Source organism: Salvelinus sp. IW2-2015, linkage group LG11, assembly GCF_002910315.2.
Source record: "Salvelinus sp. IW2-2015 linkage group LG11, ASM291031v2, whole genome shotgun sequence".
NCBI lineage: Eukaryota > Metazoa > Chordata > Actinopteri > Salmoniformes > Salmonidae > Salvelinus > Salvelinus sp. IW2-2015.
The window spans coordinates 9475523-9493760 of record NC_036851.1 but is presented as its reverse complement, the minus strand read 5'-3'; the positions used below and the strand labels follow the sequence as shown (position 1 = coordinate 9493760).

At 42.1% G+C, this 18238-nt stretch overlaps 1 protein-coding gene across 1 annotated transcript; it reads left to right on the top strand.

The window, feature by feature from the left end:
- The first annotated feature begins 4202 nt into the window (after positions 1-4202).
- Positions 4203-18021, top strand: LOC111969753 (ras-related protein Rap-1A). Its single transcript, XM_023995999.2, has 7 exons — positions 4203-4290; positions 12198-12286; positions 12635-12703; positions 12838-12894; positions 13149-13289; positions 17637-17780; positions 17907-18021. The coding sequence occupies exons 2-7, from the start codon at positions 12230-12232 to the stop codon at positions 17994-17996; spliced, it is 558 nt and encodes a 185-aa protein (XP_023851767.1). The 5' UTR covers positions 4203-4290; positions 12198-12229; the 3' UTR covers positions 17997-18021.
- Positions 18022-18238: the final 217 nt, after the last annotated feature.

Genomic DNA, 18238 nt, shown 5'->3' with positions numbered 1-18238 from the left:
GCTTTTGTTTAACTTTCAAATTATCACAAAGTGCAACTTTATTTCCCCTTAACTTTTTTGACACTGAAAAGGTTTGAAATGATCTTTGTTGGTGTATGGTTTTTGAGAATGCTCTTAAACATATTTTAGGATTGTGTTTCTGCAGGGCTGGAGCAAAGCCTGCACACTCAGCACATCTCCTGGATGAGGGATAGCCACCCCTGCCATACATCATGCCACTTGATTAATATAACATCGCATCTTTTCACACCATTTGCTTTGGTGTTGAGTGGCTTACGTTATTCAGAAGCTACTGGCATCTCGACCTGGAGAGCTCTGTCTCAAGGACTAAAACCAGAAAACCCAAAAGTGTCACCAATAGAGGGCAGTATACACTAGATATCCTGAAAGATTTGTCCATGTCAGTTTTCTTTTCAGTAAAGAGCATGAGGTGGCGCACACCCAGAGATATTTTTTTAGTGTAGAGGTGCTGACTAACGGCGAATAAACTGTAAGCTATAAAAAATATATTTAAAAAAAGAAAAGAAATACTATATATAAACTCCCAGTAATTTATTGGGTAAACCACCAACGTTTCGGCACCACTATGCCTTCCTCGGGGTAATGTCATGAATGCTGGAACCAGGTTATGTAGACAAACAGTGCAATTAGTGCAACCAATGACAATAGTGAGGGGTGTGTCAATTATTAGGTTGATTAGAATGAATTGAGTGAAACTGTTGAAAGGCAATAGTTTATAGCATAGAGAATATATTAGGCTATTGTTATCAGAGAATATATTAGGCTATTGTTATCATATGGAACATAATTAGATATTGTACATAATATTAGCAACAACATACATTATTGTTTAATTTCACATATATTTAATTGTTTCCAATKAAATKTTTGTTACATGTAATCTTTTGGTTCAACCATAATGCATAGTAAGCATCATCAACAGGGGGAACATATTGGGTGTATGCTGATAAGCTGTAGAAAGAATATATTCATTTATAAGACCATAAAAAAAGAGAGAATAAAGAAGAATTGTTCATAATAAGGACCTGAGATCAAAGTCAATATTCAGACCACTAGGGGTCAATGTTTTTAGACAGGATATCCAGTAGGCCTCCCTCTGTAGTAGTAGGATCTCGATGTTAACCTCCTCTCCTTGGTAGAGTAACATGCTCAATGAGTGTGTATTTGAGGGAGGAGATGGGATGGTTAGCTTCAACAAAGTGAGCTGCTACTGGATAGTCAGTGTCCTTACACCTGATTGAGCTGCGGTGTTCAGCTATGCGTTGTTTTAATTGTCTTTTAATTTGTCCTATGTGGGCTTTCCCACATGAACAGGTGATGAGATAGATTACTCCCTTTGTCTTGCATGAGATGATACCCCTAACAGGGATTTTTCAACCTGTATGTGGATGTCTGAAGAAGGATGTTTTTGTAGTGCTATTGCACTGTGTGCATGAGCCATATTTGTAGTTCCCTTTTGGAATGGGTGTCAAGAGTGTCTGAGTGGGCTCAGGGGGCATGTCAGACCTCACCAAGCTATCCCCAATATTGCGACCACGCTTATAGACCACCACTGAGGGTTCCTTGAAGAAGTGTGCAATTTTTTGGTCTGATTGCAGAGTATGCCAGTGCTTTTTCAGGATTGCTTTCATTTTCTCTGAACACTTGGTGTACTTAGTGCAAAAGATTGTTGCATTGTTTTCAGTGTAGGAAAAAGTACTAAATTGTATACTTGAGTAAAAGTAAAAATACCTTAATAGAAAATGACTGAAGTAAAAGTAAAAGTCACCCAGCAAAATATTACTTGAGTAAAAGTCAAAGTATTTGTTTTTTAAAGTACTTAAGGATCAAAAGTAAATGGAATTGCTAAAATGTACTTAAGTATCAACATTTACATTTAAGTCATTTAGCAGATGCTCTTATCCAGAGATCAAAAGTCAAAGTATAAATAATTTCAAATTCCTTATATTAAGCAAACCAGACGGCACACTCAGGGGCACACTCAGACATAATTTATGTCAGATGCAGTAGGAATGACCAGGGATGTTCTCTTGATAAGTGTGAATTGGACAATTTTCCTGTCAAAATGTAACGAGTACTTTTGGGTGTCAGGGAAAATGTATGGAGTAAAAAGTACATTATTTTCTTTCGGAATGTAAGTGAAGTAAAAGTAAAAGTTGCCAAAAATATAAATAGTAAAGTAAAGTACAGATACCCCCCGAAAATACTTAAGTAGTACTTTCAAGTATTTTTACTTAAGTACTTTACACCACTGGATGTTTTTCTTCTTTGGTTTAGTTTTGAGCAATTCCTCTCTTGGTTTTTGAGATATTTTCATAATTGCAGCATCAAGAGTTTTGTCCTTTTTTGCCTCTCATTTTCATTTATCTGTCATTTTCTTAGCATTGCTGTCAAAATATGATTGGTGGCTACAGATTTGTTTAACCATGCATAACTGGCTATATGGTAGACCATTCTTGGGGGGAAGGGGATGCATACTATCTGCATGTAGCAGGGTATTGCAGTCTGTGGGCTTTGTGTATAAGTCTGTATGTAATGCACTATTCTCTTTGATGATCCATAGTTTATTTTTCTCTCACCAGTCTGCATGGTGAATTTGAGATATTTTATAGCTTACAGTTTTCTTTTCAGTGAAATGGACTGCCAGGGGTTGTTCGCGGTTAATGGGCTACCACCACTTTTCAACCTTATAATCCTTATCTCCAGCACCTAACTGGTGTCTACATATGTGAAAATGGCACATTTCTATGATTTGTCGTTAAAAAGATAAGATCCTAAAAAATGCTTCTCTGTGACATCACAGTGTAGGGTAGAACTTTTTAACACTATATTTCTGTAGAAATGCACCATTTTCACATATGTCGACGCTTGTTTGGTGCTGAAGATAATGCATATGAGGTTGAAAAGTGGTGGAGTTACCCTATAACTTGTGAGAATTTTTATTTATTTATTTACCTGAAACACACCTGTCCTCAGCTACAGGCAATTTGAAATGTAGTTGGATAAAACAAATGATCTGTTTGTAGAGGAGCATGATAAAAAGTTGCCAGTCACCGCGGTCACACACCATCTTCATTCTCTTTAGGCAATCTGAACATCCATCCATCAATGTGCTGTTGTGCCTCTAACTCTTTCTGCAGCAATTTGACTCTATTGTCAATGTTCAAAACCAGCCAGTTTCACACAGTCGGTCACATTGGTGCCATGACTCAGATGAGTCTCTGTGAGGAGGTCATAAGAGGGTGAAACATAACAGATGGTTTGGCAAACTACCTTCATTTCATGTAATGAGTAACTAAGTTGTCTGGGACTTGAAGACTTGTTACTATACTACTATGACTATGGATAATGCTGAATTAATTGTGAATAATAATGAGTGAGAAAGTTACAGAGGCATAAGTATCATATCCCCCCAAAAATGCTAACCACCCCTGTCATTGTAATGGTGAGAGGTTAGTCTTGGGGATATTTGTGCGTCTGTAACTTTCTCACGGACTATGTACACCCGATATGGATGAAAATACCCTCAATTTAAAGCTCAGTCTGCACTTTAACCTCATAGTCATTGTATCATTTCAAATCCAAAGTGCTGGAGTACAGGGGCCAAAACACAACACTGCAAACCTATGCTTTACCTCCTGTATGCCACATCCTCATTTCTATTAATTTGCTGGGTGCTTATATTAGTCCTATTTCAACACATGTACAAGTGTGTATGAATATGCATGTGAATTGGAAATATATATTTAGCATATCCCAACTTTCCATGAGATAATATCGGAGAGTGGGGCCACGGCCAAGGTCTGCCATTACCGACGGCGACCCTGTAGCAATAAGGGTTGCTCAAGGGCACATCGACAGATTTTTCACCTCGTCTGCTCGGGGATTTGAACTATAGCAACCCAACACTAACCGCTAGGCAAGGCTACCTGAATTTGATAATAAGATTGACATATTTGCTTAAATGCTTTGGCTGAGTTAACTGATTGGGTTTGTCAGGGGTTATAGGTCCATGATGTTGATTAAAAATAAATCCTGCATGGAACATATATCCATAAATAAGTGAATTATAAAGCATTGCAATTATGAGCTGTGAATTACCCAATGTATTTTTTGTTGTACTGTCCTCTACCACCACAAAAGGAACCAGTGCAAAATTTGACATTGCCCTTTTAAGAAAACCGAGAAATAGTTTGGAATGACGTCTACTGCGCACTGAGGCCGTGGAGATAGACACAGTCAGTGGCGGAGTGGAGCGAGCGAGAAACGGTGAGTGTAGAAAGGCTAACTTTATTTTGCCAACAAGGCTGTCAAGAAGCCACCTGCGGTAACATGTTTGGCAAAACATTTTGAGATATATTAGAAAGGAAAGCATGGCACAGTGAATATGCTGCATTTAGCGACTGAGATTAGGAATTTGCACTCTCACTAAAAGCTGTGTGCACTCCCATTTTAAGTCAAGGCCAGGCGGAAGGGCAGGTAACGTTAGCTAGCAAAAGGGTTGCGAAAAACATTCTACATTTTGTTAGATAAGGTAGATGACAAACTTGGAATGTATTTTAACATGATAACTATAGCTATCCAAAGATGTGCATGCTGGTTTATGTTTTGTATTGTGTGCGGAGGCGCAGGAATGCGTGCAGTTACAGCTAGCTAGCTACGTTAGTTCGTGAAGTCGACCAATCAGTCGCGTGCTAGTTTGCTAACTATTAGCGTGGTACCTAACAAGCTAGCTAGTGAACTGGCATTGGCATTTTGAATTAGTTTTAAACCTACTTGAATGTGCTACTACACAAGTAGTTGCTCTATTTAGAAATAACGTTAGATATGTAACGTTATTCAGTTGAGCTAATCAAGTTCGGTTGTTAGCTAGTTGACCTGGGTCAACTGATAGTTAGCTAGAGAAATTAGCTAGCTGTCGATTGTTAGCGGTGAGGATTTAGCTAGCCGTGTTTGTAGGCTCAGGGTTTGTTAGCTAGCTGGCCAGGGTGCAAGACGTAACGTTAGCTAGTTAACAGTAGTGCGCCAAATCATTAGTCTGGGACTGGATACCAGTCTCTTTAGCTAACATGCCACTCATGTCATTTGGCAACCAGGCTACCAAATCATAGTACCATCACAATAATATTTAGGTTGACGTGGTGGATGTCTGTTGTTCTTCTGATGAATACTGAACAAAAATRTAAACGCAGCATGCCACAATTTCAAAGATTTTACTGAGTTACGGTTCACAGAAGGAAATCAGTCAATTGAAATAAATTAATTAGGCCCTAATCTATCGATTTCACATGACTGGGAATACAGATACACATCTGTTGGTCACAGATACCTTAAAAACTAGGGGCGTGGATCAGAAAACCTGTCAGTATCTGGTGTGACCMCTGTTTGCCTCATGGGGCGTGACACATCTTCACAGAGTTGATCAGGCTGTTGATTGTGGCCTGTGGAATGTTGTCCCACTCCTCTTCAATGGCTGTGCTAAATTGCTGGATATCAAATGTTATTTGTCACGTGCGTGGAATACAACAGGTGTAAGACCTTACCGTGAAGTGCTTACGTACAAGCCCTTAACCAACAATGCAGTTCAATAAATAGTTAAGAAAATGTAACTAAATAAACGAAAGTAAAAAGTAACACAAGGAAGGGTTAGTCGAGGTAATTTGTACATTTAGGAAGGGGTAAGGTGACTATGCATAGATAATAAACAGCGAGTAGCAGCAGTGTAAAAACAAAGGTGGGGTGTCAATGTAAATAGTCCGGGTGGCCATTTGATTACTTGTACAGCAGTCTTATGGCTTGGGGGTAGAAGCTTTAAGGAGCCTTTTGGACCTAGACTTGGCGCTCCAGTATCGCTTGCCGTACRGTAGCAGAGAGAACAGGCTATGACTTGGGTGACTGGAGTCTAACTACTTTTTGGGGCCTTCCTCTGACACGCCTAGTGCAGTGGTTCTCAAACTTTTTATATTCCCGTACCCCTTCAAACATTCAACCTCCAGCTGCTTACCCCCTCTAGCACCAGGGTCAGCGCACTCTCAAATGTTGTTTTTTGCCATCATTGTAAGCCTACCACACACACRATATACGATACTTTTATTAAACATAAGAATGTTGTCRTCACAACCCAGCTYGTGGGAAGAGACAAAGAGCTCTTATAGGACCAGGGCACAAATAATAATAATAATACATTTTGCTCTTTATTTAGTCATCTTACATATAAAACCTTATTTGTTCATCAAAAATTGTGAATAACTCTCCACAGGTTAATGAGAAGGGTGTGCTTGAAAGGAAGCGCTTAACTCTGCAATGTTGTATTGGAGAGAGTCCGTTTTAAATAATTTTCCACACAGTCTGTGCCTGTATTTAGTTTTCATGCTAGTGTGGGCCGAGAATCCACTCTCACATAGGTACGTGGTTGCAAAGAGCATCAGTGTCTTAACCACGCAATTTGCCAAGGCAGGATACTCTGACCGCAGCCCAATCCAGAAATCTGGCAGTGGCTTCTGATTAAATTAAATTTTCACAGAACTGTTCATTTCAATTTCGATGAGGCTCTCTTGTTCAGATATCGGTAAGTGGACTGGAGGCAGGGCATGAAAGGGATAACGAATCCAGTTGTTTTTGTTGTCGTTCCGGGAAAGTACTTGCGTAATTGCGCACCCAGCTCGCTCAGGGGCTTCGCTATATCACATTTGACATTGTCCGTAAGCTTGAGTTCATTTGCACACAAAAAATCATACAATGATGGAAAGACCTGTGTGTTGTCCTTGTTAATGCAGACAGAGAAGAGCTCCAACTTAGCCTCAATTTTGTCCTGCACATTGTATATAGTTGCAAAGAGTCTCTGTAATCCTAGATTCAGATCATTCAGGCGAGAAAAAACATCACTCAAATAGGCCAGTCATGTGAGAAACTCGTCATCATTCAAGCGGTCAGACAAGTGAAAATTATTGTCAGTAAAGAACTTTAAGCTTGTCTCTCAATTWAAAAAAAAACGTGTCAATATTTTGCCCCTAGATAACCAGCGCACTTCTGTATGTTGTAAAAGTGTTACATGGTCGCTGACCATATCATTCCATAATGCAGAAAATACACGAGAGTTCAGGGGGCTTGCTTTAACAAAGTTAACCAGTGTCCAAAACATATTTGAAGCTGTCAGGCATTTCCTTGGCAGCAAGAACCTCTCGGTGGATGCTGCCGTGTACCCAAGTGGCGTCAGGAGCAACCGCTTGCACGCGCGTTACCTCTCCACTATGTCTCCCTGTCATGGCTTTTGTGCCATCAATACAGATACCAACACATCTTGACCGCCAAAGTATATTTGATGTCACAAARCTGTCCAGTACTTAAAAAATATCCTGTCCTGGTTTGCAGAAGAGGATGTCATCCTTAATTGACCCCCCATAAACGTAACAGACATATAACAGGAGCTGTGCCAGGCTTGCCACATCTGACTCATCCAGCTGTAAGGCATAGTATTCACTGGCTTGTATACGAAGCAATAATTGTTTCAAAACATCTCCAGCCATGTCACTGATGTGTCGTGAAACAGTGCAGGTGTAGCACTGCTGGCCGTAGCAGTACTACCAGTAGAGCTGGTATGCGTGTCTATGACCATTTATCAATTTTYGAGTGAACGGAATGAGCAGCCGCTACGTTTGACTACATACGGACCGTTAGTGGAATTCCAGAGAGAGGGTAACAGTTAATGTGATTGGATGTTCATTATTTTATACCATAACCTCACCTCCACCATGGGGCACTCTGTTCCCAACGTTGACAACGCTCGCCTACACAACGCCATATGTGGTCTGCGGGTGTGAGGCCGGTTGGACTTGCTGCCAAATTCTCTGAAACTGTTGGAGGCGGCTTATGGTGGAGAAATGAACATTCAATTCAATCGTAACACCTCTGGTGGATATTCCTGCAGTCAGCATGCCAATTGCACGCTCCCTCAACTTGAGACATTTGTGGCATTGTGTTTTGACAACTGCACATTTGTGGCCTTTAATTGCCCTCAGCACAAGGTGCAACTGTGTAATGCTCATGCTATTTAATCAGCATTTTGGTATGCCACACCTATCAGGTCAATGGATTATCTTGGCAAAGGAGAAATGCTCACTTAAGAGGGTTGTAAACAAATTTGTGCACAACATTTAAGACGTTTTTGTGCATATGGAACATTTCGGCATCTTTTATTTCAGCTCATGGAACATGGGACCAACAATTTACATGCTTGTGTTTATATTTTTGTTCAGTGTAGTTAGCTAAGCTACTACTCCCTTCTGTAAAATAGCTCATTTTAGAAGGGTGGCACTGGCAGGAATTAACATTATATATAGCACTGACTGACTGGATGTGTGGTAAATATTAGTGGCTCATTTCAAACATTCAGTCACTAGCTAGGCATCCATGTGTTTGACAGCTTTCAGACTAGTCCCCTCAACTAAGCCAGCCTCTATTACATTTCACATAAATTGAACATGAACCATTAAATGCTTTATTTTGACAAGTACAGTACTAGGCCTATACATTGCATACAGGTATGCACCATACACCAAAAGGTTTTTGCCCCTGGGAGATAAAGCATGCATCACTGTCATCCTGTGGCCTGAATCTGCGAACATTAGGATAAGATCTAGGCTTAACCGGCTTACTTCCCTCTCCTCAGAAGTTTCCAAGTAAACATTGCAGTTTGTGTCCTGAACAGGAACAGAGAGTGAAAAGCTATTTTGATGTTTCTTTCTGTGCTGACTTCTCAGACCGTAACCCAATTTCGCTTCTGTTTTTTTTCCTATTATTTACATCTACACAAATTTGATTCGACTTGTTCCCAGTCCTAAACAATGTGGTTGTGAACATAATTTTAATGACTACTGTGTGATGGGAAGTCAATGGAGAGGGGTGGATTTTAGGGGTTTTGAGGGATTAGTGTTGCTGACTAGTTGACTCAACGCTTGAGAATAGGCCTTCTCCAAACGATGAGGCAAAAGAAAGGGCTGAGGCCGTAACTTTCCTAATTAACACCACACCTCATTTTAGCATTGGAATGAAAGACCATCCACATGACTAAATTGGAACGAGAAAATGAGAAACAAATGGCCTCATGATTGAGTACTACTGGTAGCCCAGGAAACTGGATGTGTGGTGTCACAGCTCACCGTCAATTTAACGCCACACGTGGTGTTTTCAAATCAGTGATTGTATCAGCAGTTCTTAGTTTTTTCCCCCCGCTTGGGCTGCCTCTGATTCAACTGTCAACTCATGACGTTTACATCCACCAGTTTCTACAGCCTTGGTTAAATACAATGACTTACTTGCCCAAAGTTTAGTGGAGGTGGCCCTTAGCCTCAACATCAACCCTAAAACCTCTAGGCCTGCTATGAGCCAGAAAAGTCACCACATTAGTAAGTGGCTTAGACAGAGGACATGTGTTTCTATGTTCTAATGGCAGATTTTAAGTTATGGATTTCAATGGGGCTCTTCATAATAAGAAAGAAAATTGAAGGGCCCGTTTGGAATTGTGCAGATAAACTGTAGGTCATAAAAGGTTCATTTAGATTCTCTGTTCTTCTAACTTTATGATTTTGTGTTTTTCCCCCCTGTCATTTCCTGATATCTTAGTTGGGGGATTTTTGAGGTGAAGTTGTTTGCGTAATAACGGAAGACATGAAACACAATCTCGCCAATTTGAAAAGTATTACTTTGAGTAGATTTAGCACCTTTTCGCACTCTCTTAAATCCTGACCCACAAGTGGTTGACTCAAACTGTATTCACTGCCTGCTTTGCTAGCAGAGGATGAGGGCAGCATAATGACCATTTTTTAAATTAATATGCAAGTGCAAAGTGGTGCCTTGCATGATGGGAGTGTGGTTTCCGCTGGCCACACTGGTCTGGAGAGATATAGGAACCTGCCTATCAAATGTGGTGCTGAGTCAGGGCCAGGCGCAGTGACTGCTCACTATCATTGCCAACGGATTAGTAAATTCTCCTCACAATACTCCAAATAGCCTGCTCAAGTCTGAAGCCTGCTAAATGTCAGAGTACTGATCTGCTACTAAAGTATGAATATTTACGAAATGTAAACTGTTGTGTCCATCCTTAATCCATATAGTGTTTAGTTTCTGTCTAATTTGTGACTCGGCTAAGAGGGGCGCACACTATGGAGTCTCTCGCTCTTTCACAGCAACTCTTCTTCCCACTTTAAGCCTTACATGGAAACATACCTCTGTCCACAGAGAGTGAGTTATATGGTGCTGATGTCATGGTTTCAGTGTGTTTGTGGTGCGTGGCTCACTCTCCTTATTTGTTAGCTACTACGGGGGAAAGACTTAGGCTATTTGTTTTGTGGGGAGAGGAGATATTGAGGAACGACTAGGGGGGGGGGGGGGTTGGGGTTCAGTTAAATAATTTCCTTACATGGCCTTGTGCGTGAAAGGGTGCCGTGCACGTAACACAGTTAACGGAGTGCCGTAGAGAGCACTATGAACGTTTCTGAGCTGTAGGGGCTCAGTCAGAGAACGCATCATTACTGGAGCAGGCTTTCTCAGGATAGTCACATCTATTCGAAAGTAGTTGTATTTTACATCAGACTTTTAAAGTCGTTTTTTCTTACATCACTTGAAGTGAAAAGTGTATTACGCTACCAGTGACATTAAATCCACACCAGCATGCATCAACAGTTATAATACTAATACCTAAGTCTCTGGACTTTACTGTCCTCCTCTACCTTTTGCAGTTTTCACATATCATGGATTACAGTTTTCACAGCTCATGATGACTTGTGGAACAAAAGTTCCACTGACAGGTAGACTTTCTCCTCAAAGTGCATAGACAAGTGGGAGTGTGTTCTTGCTCCTAAAAAAATAACTGGACTCCTGTATGATGAGGATAAGTCTCTTCACCATAAATTATTCTTTGGTCTTATATCCCATGAGGCTGTCTGTCTTGTGACTGTAGTCAGGAGCTGAAGGTCTCTCTAGGAGGTGCTCCTGAGTATTTAGCCCTAGAGGGCATGTTGTCAATGGAAGGACCCCAAAAATCCCAAATGGACGGTATTGTGGTTGCTTCTTAATTGTCTTGCGTTGACAACAGATGGCAGGGCCCCAGACTAACATTTTCCCCTGGTGGCAGTGGTTCCACAAAGTTTTTCAGTTGTTGGCACTAGCCGATGACATGGTAGCTGTATTATTATTTTATTTTCATGTTGTGATTCAACGGTTATATTTTACTGTTTAATAGGGCTCCAGAATGTTCTGATAAATAATGTCCCAAAAAAGGTTGCAGTTGTAGCCTACAACCCAATGAGGCCTATGTAATGTGCCTAATTATTTTGCGCACTCTGTATCCGTATCTCAAAGCCATATCAAATATCTTGGTTGTAAAATGTTTGCTATTGAGCACAAAATTGAGAGTTGAATAATCTCAACTATACTTACCGAAAGCTGAGAACCTCCTCTCTAACAACGTGTTAGCTGTGTTTTGCCAGCAATTGGATTTTAAAATGTTATACAATCAGATCATCTTTTTTTCTCCCTGAGCATTTGTTTTCCCCCGGGAAAGGAGAGCGGCTCGCTCAACAAAGCAGCAGGCCCCAGCGAAACGGGGGCGGGCAGACACTTTCATGAGGATAATGTACTTTACGGTTTGACCAAATAATGGTTTAGCCCGCAAAAAAAAAAGGTGAAGTTTTGAGTTAGGTGATCCATGTAGAATGTGCAGCTCGTACCGACACACCCAATAAAACATTTCACTCGCACAGCCATGTCAGTCGCCAAATGCGACTAAATGTTCTGTCTTGAGCCCTTTTTCATATACCGTAGCAGAAAGATGGGCCTGCATGTTGACCCATTGGGCAAGCCCATGTGATGCATGCCAATGGGTTTCAGTTTCTGTATTCATAGACTGAGTCTGACGTGTGCTGCATGCATGACGGCCAGATGGTTGTCCTAAGAGCAGGCGGCCAAACCCAAGCTTCTCCCTTCACACCCACAGCTGGTTTGTGTTAGCTAGAGGATGGGGTCATAAACTCCTCCTGACCTCCTCCACTGGAGCTCCGCTTATGGGTGTTCCCATTGTTATGCCGCGACTTGTCCCGACCATAGGAATGACTACGATCTTGGGAGAGAACTGATATTTCCGTTTACAAGACTTTTCTCTTTTTCTCCTGCCTGTGCAGACTGTTGGGCTGTCCCGTGAAGAGATCCTGCCATGCGTGAATACAAGCTAGTGGTGCTAGGCTCGGGAGGCGTGGGCAAGTCCGCTCTGGTGAGTATTTCACTGGAGGTGGGCCATTCCAGGCCATCTACATTTTTGTAATTTAGCAGATGCTCTTATCTTATCCACAGTTACCTACAGTAGTGCTTGCATAGATTTTCATAATGTTTCGTACTTGCCCCCGGTGGGAATTGAACCGACAACCCTGGCGTCGCAAGCTACCAGCTGAGCCACACGTGACCGTCTCTGCCTTGTCCAGATGTCTGTCTTATGTACCAACTAGCACAAGCCAGGGTTGTGCAAATCCAGGCCTCAAGATCCACAGCACCGTCATTGAATATTCCTGTGGTGTGAATTGTTGATCTGACTTGTTTTTGTGGCCCATGTTCTCTCTTACAGACAGTCCAGTTTGTACAGGGAATCTTTGTGGAAAAATATGACCCAACAATAGAAGACTCCTACAGAAAGGTAAGTTAAGGGAGGAATTGCCAGGGAATAAGCTGATTGCTTTCAGCTGGTCTGTGGGTCAACAACCTGTTGTGCTCTTTCTTTCTCACCCTCTTGTCTTTCTCTGATGTTGTATTTTTTTCTCTCCACTGCAGCAAGTGGAGGTAGATGGACAGCAATGCATGCTTGAAATCCTCGACACAGCCGGCACAGTAAGTTAATGTTGCTCAGCTCCACAACTCTGTTATCCAGGCTAAACCCTGAGTGTATATTTCTTTAAAGACATGCTCCGGTACTTTGGTGACTAAAAAAATATTTGTAAACCCCCCCCCCCCCCCCCTGCTTTAGGCTAGATGTGTCAATGTGTAGTTCATACATGCATAATCTATGAGAAATTGATCAGGGGAGGTCTTATTAACTATGACATCAGAACTCATGATACTTCTTTCCCCTACCTGTCTTACAGGAGCAGTTCACTGCAATGAGAGATCTGTACATGAAGAACGGTCAGGGCTTTGCCCTGGTGTACTCCATCACAGCACAGTCCACGTTCAACGACCTGCAGGACCTGAGGGAACAGATCCTGAGAGTCAAGGACACCGAAGATGTGAGTAGCTACCTTGTATTATAACTAGGCCACATGATCAGGGAAAGCTCCTTGCCCTAGTTAAAACAAACCATTATATTTGCCACAGCACTATACAACATTTGCCCATGATCATAAGCTAGTCTTTGCGGTGTGATGACAACTGAGCTCATACAGCAAGAATGAGAGAAGGAAATATTATTACAACCCCTCCACATTAACCGCGGTCCCATTTCTTGGCACTCCCTCCTTGTGTTTGGAGTATCGGAGTGACATCTCATAGTCCCCTGGCCTCAACAGATACTCACTCAGCAGGATGATGCCCTTTTTAGGTGATCTGTATAACCCCTTTCCTCTCAAGCTTTCTCTTTCCTGTACTCTCGCTCGCTTTCTGTGGGCGGGGCTAATGTCTCTCCGTGTGCCAATAAATCCGCTGTACTTTGTTATGACTGGCTCTTTTTTTTTATATCACTTGTCGGTTACTCGTTGTTTCCCACCTGGCTTGTGGTCCGTGTGGTCTGTCCCGAGGCGGGTGATTTCCGACGGGGATGATTTCCACTGAAAGTCCCTAGTCATCAGAAACACTGGATGGGCCGGGCAGCCTTTTTAAAAAATTTTTTTGGCAGTTCAGATTAGAAAGCCATTGCGAGATGGAAGTTAGGGATCGATTGTAGGATCATTGGCTGTCAACAGGGAAGAAGGCCCGTTCCATCCCTTTGCTCAATGTTTTCTCTCGAAATACTCCCAAGACTCAACACTTGTGCATATCTGCCAACTACCGTACTGCAGCTCTCTGTGGCAGCTATCATTCCACTGACTATTTAAGCTTTTCGCCCTGTTTCTTTCATTGCCCCTTGTAGGAATGCATGACCAACGGAAATGCTTTCTGTGCCCCCCCCCCCTCAAAAGAAGGGATGGATTCTTGGTTGAATTTGGGCAGTCCAGTGCTGCTAGGCCATTTCCATTCCAAGTGCTTGATGGGAATGCCACACATCATTTACTACTACAGTGTTGGATGGAGAATGTGGAGACAGCGGGGAGGGCTCATGGTCTAGCCAGGCTCGATTTAAAGACACTATGTCTATACGGAACACACAGGCTACAGAACAGAATCCACACGACAAGGCTCTGAAATAGGTGCTCAGAATATTAGTCCCACTATAATACACTTTGAGGATTTTTGGTAGGATTCCTTTCAAGCTACAATGTGTTACAATGTAACATTTCAGATTGTGCAAGTGTCTTACTCAGACAATTTACCAGAGCAAACCTGGACACCAAAGCCCATTTCCTTGAATGGTAACAAGGAGACCCATAAGGTGGTGAATGAAGTGATGGGACTAGTATCAGCTTTTCTCATTTAAAATGTTTTTTCCTTCCGTCACACGACTAGCTTACGCAAGAGGTCTTGTGACTCCTGCTGTCTAAGTCCTCTTCTGTTCAGCTGGAGTAGTAGGCTAATGCCAGACTTGTGATTTCGCCATGTGTACGTTTCGGTGTGGCTCTTGGACACAGGCTTAACTTCCCTCCCTGCCTGCCTCYGTGTTGCTGACTGGGGATGTTCTACAGCTACTTTCTTCCCTATCTGGCGTTAGCTAGCCTGGAAATGCATACCTCCGGTTCTACTCTGACTTTAGGGCAACCGTCGGTCAACGGCCCCGTCTAAGGGTTTGTTTGGATTTGAAACTTCACAGAGCTACATCCATGGAGCTAGTCCAAACTGCTTCCTGTCGTCTGCCCTACAGCCCTGTGAGAGAGGGCACTTGCCCCCCAGACACTGTTCTGAGGTCAGTTTTACGTTCCCGCATCATCTGCCACCCCCTAATGGTTAAAGTTAGGCTCTGCGGAGGAGAAGTTGATCCCARATCTGTGCTTATAGGGCAACTTTTACACAGAGCTGCTGTTTTATAGACTTTTCAGTAAGGTGTCAGTGGGGAGAGATTAGGGAACTCAACCCAGCATCCTTTATTCTCACCTTGATATTATGTACTGCTCCCCGCACACATGCAGTCTGCCATGGTTTCATTCCATGGAGCAGCTGGAGCATGGAATGCAATGCAAACAGAGGGAAGCAGACAGGAATCTGATTTCTATCCTGAGTGGGCGAGGCTGCCATTGTTTCCACTTTCCCCTAACTCCCTAAACAGCCAGAACAAACTGTCAGAATGGGTGTGACAAACCCACATACGTACACCTTGTATTGATTAGGGATGGGAATTGCCAGGTACCTCACGATACGATATTATTACCATACTTATAGTTGAAGTCGGAAGTTTACATACACCTTAGCCAAATACATTTAAATTAAGTTTTTCACAATTCCTGACATTTAATCCTAGTAAACATTCCCTGTTTTAGGTCAGTTAGGATCACCACTTTATATTAATAATGTGAAATGTCAGAATAATAGTAGATAATTATTTCAACTTTTATTTCTTTCATTACATTCCCAGTGGGTCAGAAGTTTACATACACTCAATTAGTATTTGGTAGCATTGCCTTGAAATTGTTTAACCTGGGTCAAACGTTTCAGGTAGCCTTCCACAAGCTTCCCACAATAAGTTGGGGGAATTTTGGCCCATTCGTCCTGACAGAGCTGGTGTAACTGAGTTAGGTTTGTAGGCCTCATTGCTCGCACACGCTTTTTCAGTTCTGCCCACAAATTTTCTATAGGATTGAGGTCAGGGCTTTGTGATGGCCACTCCAATACCTTCACTTTTGTCCTTAAGCCATTTTGCCACAACTTCAGAAGCATGCTTGGAGTCAATGTCTGTTTGGAAGACCCATTTCCAACCAAGCTTTAACTTCCTGACTGATGTCTTGAGATATTGCTTCAATATACCCACATAATTTTGCTTCCTCATGATGCCATCTATTTTGTGAAGTGCACCAGTCCCTCCTGCAGCAAAGCACCCCCACAACATGATGCTGCCACACCCGTGATTCACGGTTGGGATGGTGTTCTTCGGCTTGCAAGCCTCCCCCTTTTTCCTCCAAACATAACGATGGTCATTATGGCCAAACAATTATATTTTTGTTTCATCAGACCAGAGGACATTTCTCCAAAAAGTATGATCTTTGTCCCCATGAGCAGTTGCAAACCGTAGTCTTGCTTTTTTATGGCGGTTTTGGAGCAGTGGCTTCTTCCTTGCTGAGCGGCCTTTCAGGTTATGTCGATATAGGACTTTTTTTCTGTGGATATAGATACTTTTGTACCTGTTTCCTCCAGCATCTTCAAGGTCCTTGGCAGGTGTTTTGGATTGATTTGCACTTTTCACACCATAGTAGGTTCATCTCTAGGAGACAGAAGGCGTCTCCTTCCTGAGCGGTATGACGGCTGCGTGGTCCCATGGTGTTTATACTTGCGTACTATTGTTTGTACAGATGAACGTGGTACCCTCAGGCGTTTTAAAATTCCTCCCAAGGATGAATCAGACTTGTGGAGGTCTACAATAGTTTTTTTTCTGAGGTCTTGGCTGATTTCTTTTGATTTTCCCATGATGTCAAGCAACGAGGCACTGAGTTTGAAGGTAGGCCTTGAAATACATCCACAGGTACACCTCCAATTGACTCAAATGATGTCAATTAGCTTATCAGAACCTTCTAAAGCCGTGACATAATTTTCTGGAATTTTCCAAGCTGTTTAAAGGCACAGTCAACTTAGTGTATGTAAACTTCTTACCCACTGGAATTGTGATACAGTGAAATAATCTGTCTGTAAACAATTGTTGGAAAAATTACTCGTGTCATGCACCAAGTAGATGTTCTAACCGACTTGCCAAAACTATAGTTTGTTAACAAGAAATTTGCAGAGTGGTTGAAAAACGAGTTTTAATGACTCCAATGTGTGTAAACTTCCGACTTTTATATGTATTGCGATTTGATGTTCCAAACATATTGTTCACTATATGTCCGTCGCAGAGAGACAAGATGGAGCATGAGAACATTTGTTTTGATCCGTCATGAAAATAGTGCTTGGCTCACTATTTTAAACAAGCAAAAGGATGAGAAATACCGGCGTCTTGGTGCTGATACAGCTGACTAGCGCCAGCTAACGCTACCTGGCCCACCCCCTTTATTTTTTTATTTAACCTTTATTTAACTAGGCAAGTCAGTTAAGAAATTCTTATTTACAATGACAACCCACCGTTCCTAGGCCAACTGCCTTGTTCAGGGGCAGAATGACACATCTGTGTCCGGTTCAAATCGATACTTGGAGGCAAAGTATCGATTTATAATATTGAAATGTGTAACTATAGATTTTTCACCCATCACTGGTATTGATCCAAATATATTTTTTGTTTGGTCCCAGTGAAATGCTTTAACATTTTGATGTTATCCCTCATCCATGTTCTCTCCTCTTCCCAGGTGCCGATGATCCTGGTGGGTAATAAGTGTGACCTGGAGGATGAGCGGGTGGTGGGAAAGGAGCAGGGTCAGAACCTGGCCAGACAGTGGAACCATTGTGCCTTTTTAGAGTCCTCCGCAAAGTCAAAGATCAACGTCCTCGACGTGAGTTCTGACAATCAAACAGCTGACTAGTGATTGGAATTCTGTCACTAACGGTTTGGATTTATACGGTTAACTATGCCTTTTTTTAACGTGTCAAAGCACTTAGCAATGGTTTTGTGTTTGCAGATCTTCTATGACTTGGTCAGACAGATAAATAGGAAAACGCCTGTGGAAAAGAAGAAAGCGAAAAAGAAATCAAACTGTGTCCTGCTCTAAAGGTCCCCTCCCCTCCGCCCCGCCCTGCAGCAGCTCTGAGCCAGGTGAGTAGGTGACTAACGACAAGGGTGGACACTAATTACCTGACTGGTACACCTCAACCCTTATTACTGTACCTACGAGGAGCACAACGTTCTTCTCAACTCACAATATGCCCCTGTAATTTGGGATGTGTTTAATCTGTAGTTATTAATACATGCTTTGTTGTTTTTTTTATGGCCGCTACTACAATTCTGTCAGTT

Excerpts from the sequence above, each read along its gene's own strand:
- LOC111969753 (XM_023995999.2), top strand. The coding sequence starts at position 12,230 with ATGCGTGAATACAAGCTAGTGGTGCTAGGCTCGGGAGGCGTGGGCAAG. Across the intron at positions 12,287-12,634 it reads GCGTGGGCAAGTCCGCTCTG|ACAGTCCAGTTTGTACAGGG; the intron begins GTGAGTATTTCA and ends TCTCTCTTACAG. Across the intron at positions 12,704-12,837 it reads TAGAAGACTCCTACAGAAAG|CAAGTGGAGGTAGATGGACA; the intron begins GTAAGTTAAGGG and ends TCTCCACTGCAG.